The sequence below is a fragment of the Elephantulus edwardii genome, unplaced genomic scaffold, assembly GCF_000299155.1.
Source record: "Elephantulus edwardii isolate Elephantulus edwardi_28Jun2011 unplaced genomic scaffold, EleEdw1.0 scaffold00111, whole genome shotgun sequence".
NCBI classification, from domain to species: Eukaryota; Metazoa; Chordata; class Mammalia; order Macroscelidea; family Macroscelididae; genus Elephantulus; species Elephantulus edwardii.
In genome coordinates, this window is record NW_006399861.1 from 5,634,142 (window position 1) to 5,656,726 (window position 22,585).

Sequence of the window (22,585 nt, forward strand, 5' to 3'; positions counted from 1 at the left end):
TTTTTTAAAAGCCCATCTTGCCTACAAGAGTTATGTGCCGTTGAGTCACAGCGACCCTATACACAATAGCCCTGAAACCTGCTCTATCCTGTGCCAATCATAGTGTTTCTGGCTTCCTCTCTTGAGCTGTCTCTTCACCCTTCAAAGTGTGATGTCCCTTTCCAAGGACTGGACACTCCTTGCAAAGTATGCCCAAAAGTATATTGCCCAAAGTATGTCAGACGAAGCCTCAGAAACCTTGCCTTCAAGGTTTTAACCCTCTCCAAGAAAACCTGTTTTTACTCCTGGCAGTACATTGTATATTCAATACTATTCTCCAGCACCACAGCTCAAAGACATCTATTCTCTTTCTATCATCCATAGTCATTGCCAAGCTTTCTGACACACATTAAGTAATTGCAAAGACTACGGTTTGGATCACACACATCTTAGCCTACAAGAGACAAATCTAAAAAAACAAGAAGAAAAAAAATCCTTAGTTCGAGTTCCTTGCCCCCTTTTTTTAAAAACATGATTCCCACTAATTTTATTCTCTAAATTGATGATGTCTTTAGCATATATTAGAAACACATGACCTTAGAGCAGAGTAATATGTTACCATATATGTTCCAAATATGCTTAATTATTTGGCATAGATTAGTTTTCATTCATTTTGAGAAATTCTTTTTTTTTTTCATTTCTTCTATAACCCAATAATGATCAAGCATTGTGTTATTTAGCTTCCACATGGGTGGTTTTAATTCTTTACCCTATTGTTAATTTCTAGTTTTATAGTATTGTGGTCTGATAAGATATGTATTATTTCATTGTTTTTTAATTTGTCAGAATTTGCTCCTAATATGTGATCAGTTCTGGAGACTATACCATGTACACTTGAAAAGAAAGTAAATTGAGTTTTAGTGAAGTACCCTGAATACATCTATGAGGTCAAGTTGGCTAATTGTATAGTTTAGTTCTTCTGTATCTTTGTTAAGTATCTTTTCCAATTCACCTGTCTTTTGTTGAAAGTGATGTGTTAAAGTCTACTACTACTACTACTACTACTACTACTACTACTGTAGTATTGTCTGTTTCTTTTGGCAGATCTATTAACAACTGTTTTATGTATTTTTAGGCTTATCATTTCATGTGTAGATGTTGGCTAAGGTTATGTCTTCTTGAGCTATTATGCCTTTAATCATTATCTAGTCCTTTCCTTTAATGGTGGTTTTCATCCTGAAGTCACAGCTTATTTTTACTATTTATTGGTATTAGTATTAGTATCAGAGATTAATATTGCCGTGCCTGCTTTTTTTGTGTGTGGATGCCATTTGGTTTGCATATTCCACCCCCCCACCCCCCCGCCTTTGATGTCACCGTCAAAAGACTGGCTTCTCCTGATAACATTCCCAAAGTATGTGAGGTAAAGCCTCACAATTTTTGCTTCTAAGGAGTACTGTGGCCATGCTTCATCCAATATAGATTTTTATTATTTTTGCAGTCCATGGTATATTCAGTATTCTTCACAAATACTGCAATTCAAAGGCATCACTTCTGTTTTCCTTATTCAACAGTCTAGTTTTCATTAATACAGGGAAGCTCAAAATGAGGAAAGAAAAGTGTGAACATCTGTTAATAATCTGTACTTGCAGTGTGTGAAGTATTAATCAAAGGTAATTAAAAGTTGTAAAAAATGAAATGGAACACTTATTTCCTAGTGACCATGGACTAGTATTGACTGGAATTAAACATCCCTATAGTAGGAGTGACTCTATGGCACCTAACAATAGTAACAACAACCAGGCTGCTCCTTGGAGGCAAGGATTCTGGGGCTTCGCCTGACATACTTTGGACATGTTGTAAGGAGAGACAGGTCTTTAGAGAGGGACATCATGCTGGGCAGAGTGGAGGGACAGCGCAGGAGGGGAAGACCCTCTATGAGGTGGATTAATTCAGTGACTGGGGTAATCGGGATGGGTGTGTCAGAGGCAATGAGATTGGCACAGGATAGAGCACAGTTTAGGGCTGTTGTACATAGGGTCGCTATGAGTCACAAACGACTCGACGGCACATAACAACAACAACAACAACATAGTAGGAGTGACTCTATGGCACCTAACAACAGTAACAACAACATAGAGAGAGCTACATTGGCCTAGTGGACAGAAAGTTATGCTACCATGCCCAAGGTGGGTGATTTTAATCTGCGGCCCTCAGACCGGGTTCAAATTGTTTTCCTGTCAAACATTCTTCTAGGTGCATTGCTGTACAGAGGTAACTCGTGGTTGCTGTGATGCTAAACACTGTGACACTGATGTGACAATGTGAACAGTGTTTGCTGGAGCTTCTCGATTAAAACAAGCCTGGAAGCAGGAGTGGCACCCATTTCCGAAATGGCTTGCCTCTGGAAACTCTGTGTATGAACAGGGCTCAGGCTTTTCGTTCATAGGGTCACTATGAGTCGTCTACGACTCGATGGCACCTAATAACAGCAACAGCATAGTAGGAATAACACAGTGAAGAAAAATGATGTTAAATTCACTGTCAAGATTTATTTCAAGATTTATCCTGAAGTGCAACCCAATCAGTGATAAAATGATACTAAAATACCTATAGAGAAAATCAGTTAATATGAAATACTCATATTTACACTCCAATCCACTAATGCCCATGATGAATAAGTTAAAGGGTTGTATTTGGTTTGGTTTGGGGTTTTTTTTTTAATCAATTTCTGTAATCTGAAGTTGATCATGCACATAATCAGGATACATTGATAATTTTTATTGGAATGCAAAAGGAGGATCAGAAGCTGGAAAATAAGGTCTTGATGTTACAAAAGATGCTAGAGTTCACATAATAGAACATTAGAAGACTAATGACCAAGTCATTGGAAGTTCCTTTTCCATTCGGCCTAAACAGTAACTATAATACATGGACCTTGCTTATTGGAATATTCAGGAATCAAATGTACAGCTGTAGAAGAGATAGAAAAGCTCAACATCATCAATCACAATAATATGTATAGAAATACAAATTGAAGCTGAAGAGATTTTAAATAAGTTCATGAGAGCCAAAATACAACCTTAAGTATATCCCACCAGTATTCAGAAACTATTTCAAGAATAGTTTTGATGGACTGGACATCAATTACTAAGACTAAAATGTGTTTGGTGAGAACAGCAAGGACCTCAATTATGAAGACCGTAAAAGGTCACTGAAAAAAGGGGAAAAGAGAACAAAATGGATGTCAGAGCATACTGTGAAACTTGCTCTAGAGTGTAGGAAAGCTAATGAATGGAAAAAATGATGAACAGATTTCAGAGTGCTGCTCAGGAGATAGAGTAAAATATTATAAAGAAATATGCAAAGACTTGGGATTTAGAAGAAAACAAAAAGAGAAGACATGTTTGGTCTTTCTCAGACTGAAAGAACATAAAATATTTACACTTCTTTTTGAAATAGTGAAAGATTCTGTGGGCAAAATATTGAATAACACAAAACTTACAAAGAAAATGTAAGGAATACATAGTCACATTGTTCAACATTAAAATATTTCAGCAAATTTTTATATCAGTGACTCATGATAGTTAAGAAAGAAGTCCAAGGTCACTTGGAGGGAGTGATGAAAAATAAGGGAATTGATGAATATGAGTTAAAATATTTCCACAAACAGATACTGTACAAGACATGCTTTATGCCATCAAATTTGGAAAACAATTACCTGACAACCACCTGGAAAAAACCTATAGATATGCATGGTCCAAAGGAAGGTATTTAAACAGGATGTGGAGATTGTTGAACATTGTCATTAATACCACACGTGAATAAACTCTTGTTTTATTTATTTATTTATCTTACTCAATATTCAGAAATAGTTGCAGTAGTACATCGACGGGATACTTCTAGAAATTGCTACTTAGTAATGTAAAGGATCAAATTACTTATGGTACTCAACAGCAAACCCTCAGAAAGCTCTAGCTTTAATTTGCTGCTGATTCATTCAGGATTACATAAAACTATAATGTTGGACAAAAAAAGTCTGACCAAAAAAGAGCATATCTCATGATTTCACTTGTATAAAGGGCAGAGCTGATCATGTCCTTAGAAGTCAACATAGTGATTATTTCGGGGTGGGGGGCGGATTATTGAAATGCTCATGAGGTGAGTGCTAGCTTCAAGTATGTGTCACTTTTTTGAGGATTTATTGAAGTGTATGTTTATTATTTGTCTCCTGTTGGTATGCAATACCTTAATAAGACATTGACTGGGATGTGGGTGGGGTGGGAAACTACTGTGTGGTTTAACCAGTGGTTTTGTTTTTCTCTGAAGGCATGCTTCCTAAGGGCCAAGTGACAGACACACTTACCAAAGAAGGTCCTGCTTCCCCAAGGTATGCATTCTTGTTGTATTTATCTAAAACTTAATGCTTTCCATACCAGTATTTGCCCCTTTATTTTTTTAATGAAAATAGCTCTGAGTTTGATTTATTGCTTGTTAATCATATTTCTTTGATATAAGAACTGCAGTACTTCATTTATTAGACCTTCTTGGAGACTGAACTGTTCCATGAATCCATGTTCTATGAATTTATAATGTATCTGAAGCTTGATTCATTTTAAATACCAAAATATAAAATAGTATGTTAAATTTTCTTTCTAATTCTAAAATATTCCTTCATTGTTGGAAAAGAAAGAGAAATATAAAAGATTAAAAATGGTAAGAGTTGATGGTTAATTCTGTCAGCCTTAGCTTTTGGTTTATTCCAGTTTAATTCATGTAGTACCTGTTTCTTTATTTTATGCCATATTGGTATCACAGTTTATCCTATGAGCAATTTCCTGTCATTAAATATACTGATTAGCCATTTTTATTTTTCTATTTTCTATCATGACAATATAATTTAACTTATTTTTATTTATTTATTTATTTATTTATTTATTTTTATTTTTGTGTGCGTATACTGTCAAATCAGATCTGACTGGTACAGGAGGAGATTGTCCCTCCTTCCCCAGCAGAGCATCTGGTGGATTTTAACCGTGCGCCTCTGGGATTATAGTTGCAGCTCCTTGCCACTAGGCCACCAGAGCTCCCCTTAACTTATATTTTTATGTACCCAGTTTATTGATTTTTAATGTAAACTTTTACAACACATAGAATTTTTTTAAGTCATATTTGAAATGCCCACATTTGTATTCTCTGTGATGCTTTTCTCTGCCACCTTTTTCCCCATTGCTAATTAGTATGATTTTAACAGTAATATCTTGCTATGTTTGTTAATATCTGTTAAATTTTTCCATACATCATTTTAAGGTAGAGCCTGAGGATGACTCCAGGGTTTACCTATGGGTGCCTATTATGTAGTAAATGCTAAAAGAGTTTTCATTTGATCTGTAACTATAACAAAACAGAAGACTTAATTATGTCTTAAGTTTTATTATTGTGTTGTTGTTGCTGTGTACTGTTGAGTTGAAATCCACCCATAGCTGACCCTCTAGCAGGTTTTCAGAGGCAGTTAATTACATTGGAGGAGACTGCCCATTCTTTTCCTATGGAACAGCTGGTGGCCTCGAACCATATGCCTTTGGGTTTGCAGTGCAGCTTCTTGCCAATAGGCCACCAGAGCTCCCTCTTAAGTTTTACTATCAACCAATAAAACTAAAATGAATTAATTTCTTTAGTGATGATAATGAAGGCATGCTCCCTATTAAAACATACTATCTTCTCTTATAGGTATAATAAAAGAAGATTTATAAAGAAGTGTATAACCATTATAAAAAAATGTTTTGTCAAGGATATTTTTTTCTTCTTGTTTTACCCATATTGTATTACATGGAGATAAAACAAGTTTTACATTTAGGAGTAATTCAGTTATATAATGAAGAGCTTAGCATGGTAAGACCATTTACCATGATTTGTTGTTGTTGTTATTAAGTGCTGTCGAGTCGCATGCGACTCATAGTGACCCTATGAAGGAGAGTCCTCAACGCTTGGGTGCCTTTCATCCTCTCTCCAGTTTCATAGGGTCTCCGGAGGCAAGCTATTATGGAAGTGGATGCCACTCCTTCTTCCAAGCTCCACCCCACTCTCAGTCCGCATTGGGTAACCAACCATTAACGCATTTGACACATCAGTGTCACAGTATTCAGCCTCACAGCAACCACAAGTGACCGCGGACGGCAACTTGTACACCAGGGCTATGCAACCTAGAGGAATGTCTGAACAAAAACAATGGAAGAAAGGCCCGAGGGCCGCAGAGTAAGAGTCACCTACCTTTGGTTTGGTATCATCGCTTTCTGTCCACTGGGCCAGCTGATCTCTCTCTCTATGTTGATGTTACCATGATTTAGGGGGGAAAAAAATTAACCTAGAGGAATATTCCTCACTATAAATTTAGACATTTAAATGTTAGTGAACATGATTGTCAATATAATTATCCATTCTTCTCAATATTTTACAGCTATGACTGGTTCCAAACAGAGTCTTTAGTCACCATTGTCATATATACTAAACAGAAGGTAAATACATCTTTTTTTCCCTTTCACCTATTATGTTGTTATTTTTTAGAATATATATTTAAAAAATACAGCAGTTTCTGCATGTACAGTTCAGTCACATTAATTATTTTCTTCAACTTGTCTAACCATCCTTACCCTCCTTTTCTAAATTGTTCTTTTTATGTTAACATAAACATACTGTCCTCAGATTTCCCATTTAATCTTGCTAGTTGCTGGTGGTAATTCAATTCAGTATAATTAGATCTTGAAAAAGCACCATGCTCAAGAAAGATATAATTTACTAGTTAATATAAAAAATATTCCCTTTGGGATTATATATGCAAACATTATTCCTTTTGGGATATTATTATTTGTGATTATGCTAGGACAGTAGATCTAAGGGTTTATCTAGCCTATCTCTAGAAAGTCTAGAGTCAATAAGAATCTTAAATTCTGATCTACATTCCCTTCCCCCCTTTGATAAGAATTATTTTCAAATCTTTGATCAAAATAAGAATAACAGTAGCCAAGCACATCCAGTTCTTCTGGTTTTCTGGGAAAAGTAACAGTTGTTTAGGAAGACAGTTAGCTGCACATAACATATCCTCATCCTATTCCTGACTCTTCTTCCTTAGTTGCTTGCTGCAGACAAATAGAGATCGTTGTTAGGCCTTGGACAGCAGCTTGCAAGCTGGTAAGACTCCAGGCACTGCATAACAAAGTAAAAGGAAGAGAAACATTCCACATGCCATCAGGCCAGTTAACTGGAGTCCCCCATGAAACCATGACCTTAAACTTCCAAACCAAAGAACCAAATCCCATGGAGATTTTAGTTGTATATAAACAGCTTAAACAGTTTATTTATCATTGTTTATTTATTTATTGTTTGTTTATTATTGTATCAAAGGTCACCTATCACATGACCTTTAGTTAAAATGTCTTTAAACTGAGGAAAAACAAAAAGTAAATACTCAGTGAACATTAATTATATGCCAAGTGCTTTTCTAAATTGTTTTCTTGATTTCTTCAAAAATGGAAGGTAAATACTATTATCCCTATTTCGCAGATTAGGAAATAGATTAATATATTTATCCAAAGTAAATGTTAGAGTTGACATTTTGGACTCTAGGTTCTGGCTCCGGACAGTATTATTTTAATGATCATGTTGTAGCCAATTAAAAAAAAAAATCTACAAATAAGACTAGGAAATAATTTAGATACTTTTCTTGTGATTTTTTTTAAAGTATAGTTAGTAACATTAAGAGAATATGTCGACTTCCTCATAATAAAAAGTTAATTGCATGTAAGAGATTGATTGTATTAGTGTAACTTTGTTTTGTTAAACCATTAATGTTCCTCAGATACCCTGCTGAAACTAAAATTAAGGAGGTAATTTATTCAATAAGTATTTATTGCCTGTCTTGGAGAGGGAGAAATTAGTTTGCACTTTGGAGGCAAGGATTTTGGTCATGGATAAGGATGTCATGCTTAACACAGCAGAGTAATACCCGGGAGGAGATGAATTGACACAGTAACGGTGGCAGTGGGGGCATGTGGGCATGGTTTTTGGAAACAGTGAGACTGGCTCAGGACAGGGCAGGGTTCAAAACTATTGTACATAGGGTCATTATGAGTAATAGTCAGTTGACAGCACACACCACCAACAACAAATATACGGATCTAAAAAGGGGAAAGATCCAGTGTGAAAAACAATCCATGTGAACTTTGTAAGTCAACCAGTATAAAATAAAAATGTTATTACAAATAAAACAGGCCAGATACTAGAGATTTGCCCTAGGTGCTGCTTATCCTGTCTCCTCATCCAAAATTAAAAGGGTAATGCCCTAGGAGAGTGTGGTCTGTACTGAGGCGATGCATAAACTGTTGATGACAGTTACTGTTAATTCAACAATTTTTGGCAGTCTCGTTTGTGCTCCTTAAAATTTTCAAAATGAGGCCCTAGGAATAGGTGGGATACCAACTGACATGTTTCAAATGACAGATGGAGCACTGGATGCACTCACCCATCTCTGCCAGGAAATTTGGAGGACAGCTGCCTGGCCAGACAACTAGAACAGATCCATGTTTGTTCCCATTCCCAAGAAAAGTGATCTAATAGAATGTGGACATTATCAAATAATGCCTTTATTATTTGCTGAAGATAACTCAAAGGGATACATAGACGTACATAGAAAGGGAACTACAGAAATTCAAGCTGCATTCAAAAGAGATTGTGATACCAGGTGTATCATTGTCGATGTCAGATGGATCCTGGCTGAGAGCAGAGAGTATCAGAACAGTGTCTATTTGTGCATTATTGACCATGCAAAGGCATTTAACTATGTGGCTCATAATAGTCAGGGCTAACATTGAGAAGAATGAGAATCCCAGAACACTTAATTGTCCATTTGCAAAAGCTATAACCTGAGAAAATGAGAACAGAGGCACAAATGGAGATTCATACATCAGTGTTCATGGCAGCATTATTCACCATCACAAGAACATGAAAACAGCCCAAATGTCCAACCACAAGTGAATGGATTGAGAAATAATGGTACATTAACACAGTGGAATACTTTGCAGCACAAAGGAGTAATGATTTTGTAAATTATTACCTACCTTGGGAGGGACTGGAGAGCATTATGCTGAGAGAACTAACTCAGACCCACAGGATAAATACTGTATAAAACCATTATTGTAGAATGAGTATAAGGATCCAGGAGGGGTAGGAGAGGCTGGAAGCAGAGGGGTGAGGATATTCAGGGGAAGGACGGGAATTAATCAAGTTGCTGTACAGTTTGATGAGGGGAGGGGGAATTGAAAGAATTTGTTCTTGATTCAAATTTTGTAAATAAACTAGTAGAAAATTTTTAAAAAGGAAAAAAAGCAATACCTAGACCAAGAAGCTATTATGTGAACAGAGCAAGAGAAAAATACTGTATAGATTAAAATTAAGAAAGGAGTGCACCAGGGTTGTATACTCTTTCCATGCCTGTTCAATCTATATGCAGTCTGTATGCTGAGCAAATTATTTGAGAAGATAGACTCTATGAAGAAAAATGTGGCATCAAAATTGGAGGAAGACTCATCAATATCCTGTGTTATGCAGATGACACAACCTTGCTTGATGAAAGTGAGGGAAACTTAAAATACTTGCTGTACAAGGTCAAACACTTAAGCCTTAAAAATGAATTGCATCTCAATGTCATAAAAGCAAAATTTCTTACCACTATCCCAATAGGCAACATCATAATAAATAAAGAAAAGGTTGGAACTTTCAATGGCTTCATCTTACTTGGATACAGTCAATACACTTGGCACCAGCAGTTAGAAGATAGAAGATGTGTTGCACTAGGAAAGGCTGCAGTCAAGAACCTCTCCAAATTACTGAGGAGCAGTGATGTTAGTTTGAGGACTACAATGTGCCTGATTCAGACCATGGTCTTTTTCAAACATTTGCTGTGCATCTGAGAGCTGGACAGTGAATACGCATGAGAGAAGAATTAATGCCTTTGAGTTGTGTTGTTGGAGGACAGTGTAGAATATCCCGTGGACTGCCAAAAGTTCAAACAGTGTTGTCTTGAACCAGGTGAAGCTTCATTTTGCATGTGTTGGGCATGTTGTTAGGAGAAGCGAAATCAGACTTCGAAGGGTGGAGGGATAGTGCAGAAAAGGATATCCTTCAGCCAGATAGATTAACATTGTGGCTGCAGCACTGGACTCTAGTGTGTTAGAGATTATGAGGTTGGCACAGAATAGAACTGGATTCATATCTGTTGTTTGTAGGGTTACAGTGAGTCGTACTCAATTTGAAGGCACCTAACAACAACAACAGTTTTCAAGGCATGTGGCCTTGAAGCAGATTGAGAGCTGTCTCCTAAAACACCATTTGGTGAATTCAGACCTGTAACCTCTCAGCTACTAATAGAACCTCTGTGTGTATGTGTGTGTGCGCGTGCACATTTGTGCATCTGCACGCAAATTATTTTTAAATTTGTGTTACACAAATGAGTGTCAGCATTCTAATTTCTACCCTGCTTTCCCGGTTTCCATCTGTCTCATTTCTCTATCTGTTCTTGCCTTCTCATCTTTGCTTTTGGACACATATTGTCCATTTGGTCTCATGTAACTATTGTAAACAGCACATTCCTCATAAGTGTTGTTTATTTTAAATGCCATTCTGTTATTTGGCTGAAAGAGGGCCTCTAAGAGTGCCTTCAGTTCCAAGTGAAAAAGGTGTTTTAGGGTGATAGTCTTGACGATTCCTCCAGTCTCTTAGCAGTCTAGTAAGTCTGATCTTGATTTTTTTCAAAAATTATTTTTTTTGTTGTTGTTGTTGTATATTTTTATCCCCTCCTAACAAGACCTCCTGTTAAGTTCTTGGGGAGACCTCTCAGAAGGTAACCGGACACTATCTAGTTCTTCTGGTTTTTTATCCCTCCTAACAAGACCTCCCGAATGTGGAAACTACAGAACAATTTCACTGATTTCACATGCAAGCAAGATTTTACTGAAGATTATCCAAAAACGACTGGAACAGCACATCAACAGTGAACTACCAGAAATCCAGGCTGGTTTCAGAAGCGTTATGCGGATGATACAACCCTGCTTGCTGAAACTGAGGAGGACCTGAAGCACCTGCTTCAGAGTGTCAAGTACTGCACCCTATAATATGGATTGAGGCTCAATGTCAAGAAGACAAAGATTCTCACCACTGGACCAATTGGCAGCATCAGGATGGATGGTGAAGAGATTGAGATTGTACACAGCTTTAGTTTGCTTGGCTCCTTAGTCAACAGTCTTGGCCCCAGCAGCCAGGAAATTAAAAGGCGCATTGCCATGGGAAAGTCTGCTGTTAGGGACCTCTCCAAAGTGCTAAAGAGCAGTGGTGTGTCTCTGGAGACTAAGGTGCGTCTGATACAGGCCATGGTCTTCGCATTCACCTGTTATGCATCAGAGAGTTGGACAATGACCAAGGAGGATAGAAGGAGAACTGATGCCTTTGAGCTGTGGTGCTGGAGAAGAGTATTGAGAATACCATGGACTGCTAGGAAAACAAACAGATTTGTCCTGGAGAGGGTTAAACCGGGTGGCTCCTTGGAGGCAAGGATTCTGAGGCTCCGTCTAACTTACTTTGGACATGTGAGGAGAGAACCGGTCCTTAGAGAGGGACATCATGCTTGGGAGGGTGGAGGGACGGCGCAGGAGAGGAAGGCCCTCTATGAGGTGGATTGATTCAGTGACTGGGATAATTGGGATGGGAGTGTCAGAGACAGTGCGATTGGCACAGGACAGAGCGGAGTTTAGGGCTGTTGTACTTAGGGTCGCTATGAGTCGCAGGCGACTCGACAGCACATAACAACAACAACAACAACAAGACCTCCTGTTAAGTCCTTGGGGAGACCTCTCAGAAAGTAACCAGACACTGTCAAGTTCTTCTGGTTTTGGGCTAAAGAGCCTATATAGTTCATGTGAGCCAGTCTTGAGTCTTTGGTGTATTTGGTTCTACTTTGCTCTAGACAAGAAGAGACCAGTAGTTGTATTGGTCTAAGATGGCAACCCAAATGCTTTTAAGATTCCAGACACTACTAACAAAAGTAGATTGTAGAACTTTATTAACTATTTTATGCTTTAATAATCTAGAAATCTCAAATTATGTTCCTGAAGTATTAGGCTTTGTCCAGAAAATTTCATTAACATAGCCCCTATGTGCTCAAGTATATGTATAAGTAAATACATAGCTTATACAAATGTGTATGTACAGAGACCAACATGCACATGTCTCTTCTCCCACGAGCTCTCCAACATCCGTACCACATGCATTTCTACCCATATAACCAATCACAAAGTTTATTTGTTATTGTTATTTGTTACTGTTGTGTAGGTTCTCTGTGGTCAGTTTTTTTGTTGTTGAAGAATTATATGTGTTACAGCAGTCATTTTTAATTCCCTTTTGTATTCTTGATACTTCTTTGTGTCTTCATTCACCTTAGATTGGTCTTACTTCCCCTATATTAAATATTACTTTTCCCTTCATCAGAATTAATTGAGAGTTCTGCTGACCTAGTGGTAAGAAGCTGCACTGCAGTCCCAAAGACACATAGTTCAAATCTACCAGCTGCTCCATGGGAGAAGTTTGGGCAGATTTACTGCCTCTGAAAACCTGCTGGAGAGTTAGCTGTGGGTCGTTTCTAATTCGACACACTCCAACAACAGTCACAACTATCTGATAATATGTATCGGGAGCTCTGGTAGCCTAGTAGTTAGAAGCTGCTCTGCAGTCCCAAAGATAATTGATTTGAATCCACAAGCTTTCCATAAGAGAAGGATGGGCAGTCTCCTCCCATGTGACTAACTGCCAATGAAAACCCCCTGGAGGGCCAGTTTGACTCGGCAGCACACAACGTTATCTAATCAGTGATTTCTCCCTCCTTTCCCTTTCCATTTCTGGCAGTCATCAAATAACATTATTTTAGGTGGGTAAACCTATTTGCCCTTTTTTATTGACTCACTTCACGCAGCATAATATCCTCCAGATTCATGTGTTATATTTCAAAGAATAATCTTTATTCTGTCTTATTCTATAATAGTCCTTTGTATGATGTACTTTTATTTTATTCCTTCATACATTGTTAGATGCATACCAGAATGTTTCCATATTCTCTTCTATTGAATAATACTGCAGTGAACTTGGGTATACATAGGGCTTTATGTCACTGCTCTGATTTCTCTATATTATATACCTATGAAAAGGATTCTCAAGATCACTTTTTTAGCTTTATAAGGAAATACAGCAGGGGAATACATGTATATTCCAGCAGGTGAGGGTATGTACCAGGTAACCAAGGGCCCAGGGTCTGTCCTACTTGTGGTGGACAGTTGTATTGCATGTGCAGTGTCTTGTAGTCAGAGGAGTGTGAAGGGTGACTGATGGCATTATCTTTCGTCAGGTTGGCATGGCACTGCCAAGTACATGGGGCAGGAGGATGCTCCTACCTTGGTCCCTGGCTTGGGAGGGGCAGCGAAGGCAGTGGGGGGGCATCAAGAGTGGTGGGAGAATGCTTTCTTTTTTCTTTCAAAATTAAACATATCTTTGCTTGCTGGAACTTTATCAGCTGGGAATGGTCACACTCTGTTGCTGATCAGATGTTGCCATCATAGGACTTGTTGGGACATCAATTTTTATTTTACACTCAATTAGAGATGTTACTTTGCAAAGGGAGATTTTGTTAATTTGCAAAGAGAGGTGAATGGTTACTTCCTTGAGGAACAGGACTTATTTACAGCATAAGGAGACCATGGTAACTGTTAGGTCTTCAACTGTTAGATCTTCACACTGGACATAAGGCCAAGGACTCAAGGCAGGAACCAGAGAAAGAAAGAAAGAGAGCGAGAGAGAGGGAGGGAGGGAGCGAGGAAGGAAGGAAGGGAAAGAAGCTTTAGAAAGGGGTCTCCCTGGCAGGATTCCTTGGTCTGCAGAGAGAGAAACAGACAGAGGGACAGACCAGGGAAATACCACACCTCATTGATTTCACATGCAAGCAAGATTTTACAGAAGATCATCTGAAAACGACTGGAGTAGCACATCAGCAGAGAACTGCCAAAAGTCCAGGCTGGGTTTAGAAGGGGTCGTGGTACTAGGGATATTGTTGCTGATGTTAGATGGATCTTGGCTGAAAGCAGAGAATACCAGAAGAATGTCTATCTGTGTTTCATTGATTATGCAAAGGCATTTGACTGTGTGGATCATAACAAACTGTGGCTGACTCTGAGAAGAATGGGAATCCCAGAACACTTGATCATTCTAATGCGAAACTTATACTTGGACCAGGAGGCAGTCGTCAGAACAGAGCAGGGTAACACTGCATGGTTCAAAATTGGGAAGGATGTACACCAGGGATGTGTCCTATCTCCATACCTTTTCAACCTGTATGCAGAACAGATTATCTGAGAGACTGGGCTCTATGAGGAGAAATGTGGTGTCAGGATTGGTGAAAGATCTATCAACAGTCTGCGTTATGAAGATGACACAACCCTGCTTGCTGAAACTGAGGAGGACCTGAAGCACTTGCTGCAGAGAGTCAAGGACTTTAGCCTTCAATGTGGATTGAGGCTCAATATCAAGAAGACAAAGATTCTTACCACCAGACCAATTGGCAGCACCAGGATGGATGGTGAAGAGATTGAGATTGTTCACAGCTTTAGTCAGCTTGGCTCCACAATCAACACTCTTGGCACCAGCAGCCAGGAAATTAAAAGGTGTATTGCACTGGGAAAGTCTGCTGGTAGGGGCCTCTCTAAAGTATTGAAGAGCAGTGGTTTCACTCTGGAGACTAAGGTGCATTTTATACAGGCCATGGTCTTTGCAATCACTTGTTATGTGTCATAGAGTTGGACAATGACTATGGAGGATAGAAGGAGAATTGATGCTTTTGAGCTTTGGTGTTGGAGAAGAGTATTGAGGGTACCATGGACTGCTAAGAAAACAAACAGATTCATCCTGGAGAGGTTTAAACCAGGCTTCTCCTTGGAGGCAAGGATTCTGAGGCTTCGTCTGACATACTTTGGTCATGTTGTAAGGAGAGACCAGTCCTTGGAGAAAGACATCATGCTTGGGAGGGTCGAGGGACGGCGCAGGAGGGAAAGACCCTTCATGAGGTGGATTGATTCAGTTACTGGGGTAATCAGGATGGGAGTGTCAGAGACAGTGCAATTGGCACAGGACAGAGCAGAGTTTAGGGCTGTTGTACATAGGGTCGCTGGATGGCACATAACAACAAGGAGGATTAGGGCAGGTTTTATAGTGAAGGGTCTTTAGGGGAGGATGGAAGGGACTTTCCATTGTGGTTTAGCCAGGTGGGTGGTCTTCTAGGGAAGGAAGGGAGGGGCACTTCAAGGTATTTGAGGCTTTTCACCCCCTTTGTTGACATGTTCATATTCCTTGAATCCTTTGTTCTCTCTTTGACCTTGGTCCCAGCCTGACAGTACCTAGCTGAAAGGCCTACAATTACTGACCAAGGAGAGAAGGTGTAGCTTCCTTGTTTTCTGGGAAGGAGTTAATCCTGGTTCCTTTAGGGCTGAGCCCATACCTCTCAAGGCTGAATGAGGTACCCCTCTTTCTCACCCTCTGGGGGTCTGCTAGCATGAGAGGGTTTTCTTCTCTGGCCAGTTGGATCCCTCTGTCACAGGTTCCCACACAGGTGGGAAGGAGGCCTGCAGGAGGGCTCAGCACAGGTGATTGGGCTGGTCAGAAGTAGAATGGACAGACCCCCGAGGACTCCTAGCGTCAGCAGCTACCCAGAGTGGACAGACCTCTGAGGACTCCTAGCGTCAGCAGCTACCCAGAGCCTCACCCTCCCCAGTGCCACTGCTGCCATTTGCCATTTTGTGTCCTGGCCTGGGACTCCAGGAGAGTGCTTTGGTTCTGTTTCTAATTTAAATAAATTTTTATTTTATACTGGTTTACTTACAGAGTTCTTACAGAGCTGTTTCTTACACTGGCTCTATCCCATTTCCTTTACCTATCCCTCCTTCCACCCATCAAATTATGGCCCTGACAAAGTGTGAGGGGATGCAGTCCTGGCCTCAGGAGGAGGTGAGGTCTTGTCAGCCTGATACTCACCCTAATGGTCAGGTACCTCTGCGAATGAACAGTCCTGTCTCTGGATCCTGGTTTCCTCCTTGCCCTGTGGACTCCAGGATCCCTGAAGCTTTCACTTCTTGTCCTTTTGCTCCTAGAATCCAGTTCATGTCCTGCTTGCTTTCCTTCACTTGGGTATATCTCCAGTTACCTTGTTTGCCCATTAGGAATTTTGTGAAGTTGCCTTCTTTTGCTGTTCAGCTGGGATCACTGGTAGCTTTGTCTCAACATGACCATGCTGTGCCAGGCCAACCGGCGGAGCACTTCTGTTCCACATCTTCTTGTTTACAGTGTTTGCATTCAGATTCTCCTTCCAGTTGATATTCAATGTAATTCTTGATATATCCATTTGAGGCCAAGAGTTCCAGAATTGCCCTGTTTTCTCCCCTGCCGACAGTCTTTGTTCAGAGAGATGGCATAGTCCATTATCTTGAGTTTTTTTCCATTGGTAGAGTTCTTAACCATTTTTGCCACCCAAGAAATACAATGTATAAATTCTCAAAACCTCAAACTGCTTTTGAGGCTGAACCAACTTCTTGCTCACTGACCAGTGGGTTTTCTGAGGCTGTAAACTTCAGTGTATGAGATTGCACATGCTTATCCCTCAGAGGTGCTGGTGCATTTTAACCAGCAGAGAGGAGCAACCTTTGGATTAGAGACATCTAAACGTTTGCTAGGTCATTAGTTAAGGTTGCGTGGTTATTCACTTTTCTCAGCATCACACTGTAGTAAAAAAGTGAAAATAAACACAAATTCTTGGCATCTTGCCTTAATACTTTTTTCCATTTTGCTACATTGTTTATCCAGCAACTACTTACAAAACACCTACTATGTGTCAACCAAATTTCCTCTGCTTAGAGCTTAGAGTAAGGCAGATATTGAACAGAAACAAATACATAATTGGTGGTAAGTGCATTAGAGTAAAGTTTTTAGACAAAATAAAACAGGAATAACTTTTATTTAGGTTGGGAGTTTTATTCAGGTGTGGAAGAAACAAACTTCCTTTGATTATTTTTAAAGTATGGTTGTAGGAAGAAGTGCAAGCTACACTAAGGGCCTAGGTGAAATATAAAAATGCAGGACATCAGTTGAGGTGCTTTAAGAAATGAATGCAGTAAGGGAAATACTTCATTCTATGCCAAGAAATAAGGTAGCTTCCTGGTCAGTAGGTTGGGAGGAATTCACTTTTGTGCCCATTCCAAAGAGAAGTAGTTCAACTGAATGCAGATATTAAACAATGTCCTCAATACCACATCCAATTAAATTTTACTGAAGATCATTTAAAAAACAGCTGCAATAGTACATTGACAGAGTTGGCAAAAAATCAAATTAGATTCAGAGAGAAGGATATGGAATGAAGAGATATCATTGCTGATTGCTGATGTAAGGTGGCTAAAGAGCGGAAACTATCAGAAAGGTATTTAACTGTATTCCACTGACAGTGTAAAGGGATCTAACTATATGGCTCATAGCAAATTATGGGAACATTGTGAAAATGGAGATTCTGGAACACTTAATTATGTTTATGTGAAATCTCGAGGTAGACTAAGAGGTAGTTACTGGAACAGAATAAGGGGATACTATCTGATTTCAAATTTTAAAAGTGTGCATCAGTGTTTTTTCCTTTGACTGTAATCATTCAGTCTGAAGGTTAAGGAAATAATCTGAGAAATTAGACTACATGAAGCAGAATGCAGCACCAACCAGTCGAAAAGGTCTTGCTCACCCTCACGATGTTTGATAGCCAGAGCATTTGCCTTAGTTTGCATTCTTGCCTCCTCTCAATGAGATGAGGGAGATCCCGGAGGCTCCATCACACTCCAGACCCCAGTTACTCTATCTGTGCTTTGCTAGAATTATGTCGAGGCATCTCCTGTGTCCCGCTTAGTTACATACCAGCTCCTTGGAGAATGATTCAAGCTTAGACGGAATATCAGGGGGTTGAATAAAGAAGCTAGAGACTCCTTTGTCCCTCCCAGTTGCCCCTTGCTTCCGCCTTGGAACCTTACTTCATGAGACATGTCCCCACATGGCCCTGTCATAGCTGACAGGGCTCAGGCATTTAATATCAAGAGTCTCTGGACATATTATTTTAAAAAAAAAATGTGAATTTTATGTATAACTGGCAAGCTTCTGAAAATATGTTTACTTTTGTAATGTTTACCAATGATTTTTTTTACAAGCTATGTACTCAGGAATATACTGAGTCACTATATAGAAAGGAATTGGCAGATACAGAGGAATTTAAAGAAAAAAACATATGAGCAAGAGCCTATGGTGATGAAGGAAGAAGTTCAAGCTGCCTTGAAGGAAATAGCAAAAAATAAGGCCCCAGGAATAGATGGTATACCATTTGAAGTATTCTAGATAACAGATGTTGCCCTGGATGTGCTCACCAAGTTGTGCCAAGAAATCTGGAGAACAACCACTTGGCCAACTGACTGGAAGAGATCTATATTTGTTCCCATCCCAAAGAAGGGCAAACCAACTGAGTGTGGAAACTACAGAACAATATCATTGATTTCACATGCAAGCAAGATTCTACTGAAGAGATTATCCAAAAATGATTAGAACAGCACATCAGCAGAGAACTGCCAGAAGTCCAGGCTGGGTTTAGAAGGGGTCGTGGTACTAGGGATATTGTTGCTGATGTTAGATGGATCTTGGCTGAAAGCAGAGAATACCAGAAGAATGTCTATCTGTGTTTCATTGATTATGCAAAGGCATTTGACTGTGTGGATCATAACAAACTGTGGCTGACTCTGAGAAGAATGGGAATCCCAGAACACTTGATCATTCTAATGCGAAACTTATACTTGGACCAGGAGGCAGTCGTCAGAACAGAGCAAGGGAACACTGCATGGTTCAAAATTGGGAAGGGTGTACGCCAGGGATGCATCCTATCTCCATACCTTTTCAACATGTATGCAGAACAGATTATCCGGGAGGCTGGGCTCTATGAGGAGAATTGTGGCATCAGGATTGGTGGAAGATCTATTAACAATCTGCGTTATGCAGATGACACAACCCTGCTTGCTGAAACTGAGCAAGACCTCATGCACTTGCTGCGAAGGGTCAAGGACTGCAGCCTTCAGTATGGACTGAGGCTCAATGTGAAGAAGACAAAGATTCTCACCACTGGACCAACTGGCAGCGTCAGGATGGATGACGAAGAGATTGAGATTGTTCACAGCTTCAGTTTGCTCGGCTCCACAGTCAACACTCTTGGCACCAGCAGTCAGGAAATCAAAAAGCGTATCGCGATGGGAAAGTCTGCTGTTAGGGACCTCTCTAAAGTACTCAGGAGCAACAGTGTCTCTCTGGAGACTAAGGTGCGCCTGATACAGGCCATGGTCTTTGCAATCGCTTGTTATGCATCAGAGAGTTGGACAATGACTAGGGAGGACAGAAGGAGAGTGGATGCTTTTGAGCTGTGGTGCTGGAGAAGGGTACTGAATGTACCATGGACTACCAGGAAAACAAACAGATTCATCTTGGAGAGGATTAAACCAAGCTGCTCCTTGGAGGCAAGGATTCTGGGGCTTCATCTGACATACTTTGGACATGTTGCCAGGAGGGACGGGTCCTTGGAGAGGGACATCATGCTTGGGAGGGTGGAGGGACGGTGCAGGAGGGGAAGACCCTCTATGAGATGGATTGACTCGGTGACTGGGGTAATCAGGATGGATGTGTCAGAGGCAGTGAGGTTGGCGCAGGATAGAGCAGGGTTTAGGGCTGTTGTGCATAGGGTCGCTATGAGTCGCAAACGCCTCGACGGCACATAACAACAACAACAACATGTACTCAAATGAATGGAGCAGCTTACAAAAAAAAAAGAGATTGGAAGGTCCATTAGCAATATATAATATGCAGATAATGCTACTTTGCTTTTGAAAGTTGAGACCTGAAGCACTTACTGATGAATATCAAAGCCATTAGTGTGAATTCTATTTCAACCATAATCCTTACATCATGATAAAAATCTACACATTTTGATAAACAACCTAAAGTTGTGAAGGAGCTCTTTTACCAAATCTACAATCAGTGCTAATGGGAGCAGCAGTTATCAAGAAATCAAACAACATATTGCACTGGGAAAATCTCCAAAAGAATAGGCGGAAGACCAAGGTACACCTGACAGAAGCCATCGTATTTTCAGTTGCTTCATATTCATAAGAAAGATGTATAATAATAATAATAATAATAATGAATAGGAAAGCCTGAAGAGTTGGTCCAGATAATTTTAAATGCACATATATAGATTGCCAAAAGATGGAGCAAAACTGTCCTAGCAGAGCGTAGCCAAAATAAGGATGACGTGACTTTGTCACCCATGCTTTGGAAATATTATCAGGAGGGACCAGTTCCTCCAGAAAGACATCATGCTTGGTAAAGTAGAGGGTCAGCAAAAAAAAGATGAAGCTCAATGAGATGGATTGACATGTGGTGACACAGTGGGCCCAAGCATAGCAGGGATTGTGCAGATGCTGCAGGACTGGGCAACTTGCTCTATATGGGGCCGTTAGAGGCAGAATTGGTTCAGCAGCACCTAGCAACAACAACAGTTGTAGACGTCCAGAACAATTAATTTACTTTTTAATATTTCTTTGTTTGCATTCTGTTCAAGGATATCAGTTTAGATTCGGTAATAGTTGACCATCAAGATGATGCCTTTAGGGCAGAAACAGTTATCCAGGATTATTCATATCTCATACATCTTGGTGAGTACCTTATTTTTTTAATGTATACAACTTCATTTTTCCTTAATTACCTTAATTATGATCATGACTTGATCCACAGTCTTGCAACTGTAATATCTCATTGGCTGTTCTCACTTCGGTTTTTCATTTTTCATCTTTTAATGTCTTCTGTTAAAAGAGCTAACTAATGGTTGTGTTGTTGCTAAGTGCCGTCGAGTCGTAGACAACTGTGACCAGATCCTATGAACGAAAGACCTGAGCCATTGTATAACTTCCATCGTTTCTCCAAGTTCAGAGAGTTTCTGGAAGCAAGCTATTTCGGAAGTGGATGCCACTCCTGCTTCCAAGCTTGTTTTAATCAAGAAGCTCCACCAAACACTGTCCACCATGGGTAACCATTATCACACTTGACACATCAGTGTCATAGTGCTTTACAGCAACCACGAGTTACCTCTGTACAGCACTTGTTGACTCAGTTTCAATGAGTCTCTTTTCCTTGATAGATGTGGATTGTCTCCAGAGGATTGTGTCACATGTAGTGAGCACTTATGACAAAATGGCCCTTCTGTTGACACATTACTTGTCAGAGACTGCACAGAAGAAGGCCGGACTGTGAGGTGACTGTGTCCATTGACCACCCATCTTTTCAGGGCAAAAGGCCAACCATATAGTTAACTTCTCTCTGTTTTGAGAGGTTAGAGATCTGTCAAAAGAAACAAGTCAGTAAAAACTTGGAATCTTTAATATCAGATTCTTAAACCATAATCTTTAATTCATTTCTTATACATAATGAGCTTGACTAGAATGTCACCGTTTTCTCTCTGTAAAATAATTTATTTTAGAAAGATAATGTTAAAAAAAAAGGTGATTTTAGCCTTTTCAGAAGGTAGAAATGAAACTAGAAAAAGCAAATAACCTTAATAATGATGCCTTAAGCATATCTGCTTACTTAAATAATATTTTATTTACTTTCTTATAACATAGAATTAAATTTTCCAAACGTGATATTCTCCTACTTGATTCTGCTCACTGTTTTGCTGTGTACAATGTACTTTTAGTCTTGTATTTGGTCTGAGTTGATAAATGTTTTCTTTATCCTGTATCTCCTATTCATTAAATGACTCATCCTCCAACCTTATTTTTTTCTTCCTGAAATGTATACTACCCTACTGAATGATATGACTTATTTTTGTTATTTGCATATTATGTAATTAGTAGTGTCTAATAAGAATTGAAAATAAGCACTCTTGAAAAATGTATGTTAGTAATTAACACTGTCATGATTTCACGTAACTAAAACCTCTATGACAGCATATATAATAATTCAAATACAACTTCTCATATTGTAAGTAACAGTACAACTAGCACATAGGATAAACAATAAACATTATTCTCAGGAGTAAATGGAGATATGAGACTCTTATTTACCAATACTGGATCAGAAAAACTGAAATAACACAAAATTGTTAATTTTTAGAGAACCATATTAACTTGGCGACAGTTACAATAGGTATTTATAAAAATATTTCTTCCAACTCCCTTTATAGAGTATTCTTAATGGCAGGGTACTTTTTTCTCTGTTGTTGGTGATTGTGTCTATAACACCTAGAAATTGTCAGACGTAGATACTCAAAATGTATTATTTTAACTACTTGAATGGGTAACAGAAAAATAAAGACTGATGCCAGAGCTTTGTTCACAATATGCACATGCATACACACTAGATCATGCATCTCAGGTGTTGCATTGCTATGCTTTGCTTTGTTCTCGAT

General features: G+C 39.3%; 1 protein-coding gene across 1 annotated transcript in view; it reads left to right on the top strand.

Annotated features, from left to right (window-relative positions):
- LOC102869886 (cytochrome b5 reductase 4-like) overlaps positions 1 to 22,585 on the top strand; it is a 154,380-nt gene that overhangs the window by 74,588 nt on the left and 57,207 nt on the right. The window contains exons 7-9 of the mRNA XM_006892163.1: positions 4,309 to 4,369; positions 6,437 to 6,494; positions 20,741 to 20,834. Coding sequence (XP_006892225.1) covers positions 4,309 to 4,369; positions 6,437 to 6,494; positions 20,741 to 20,834 — 213 coding nt within the window. The remainder of the gene's footprint in view (positions 1 to 4,308; positions 4,370 to 6,436; positions 6,495 to 20,740; positions 20,835 to 22,585) is intronic.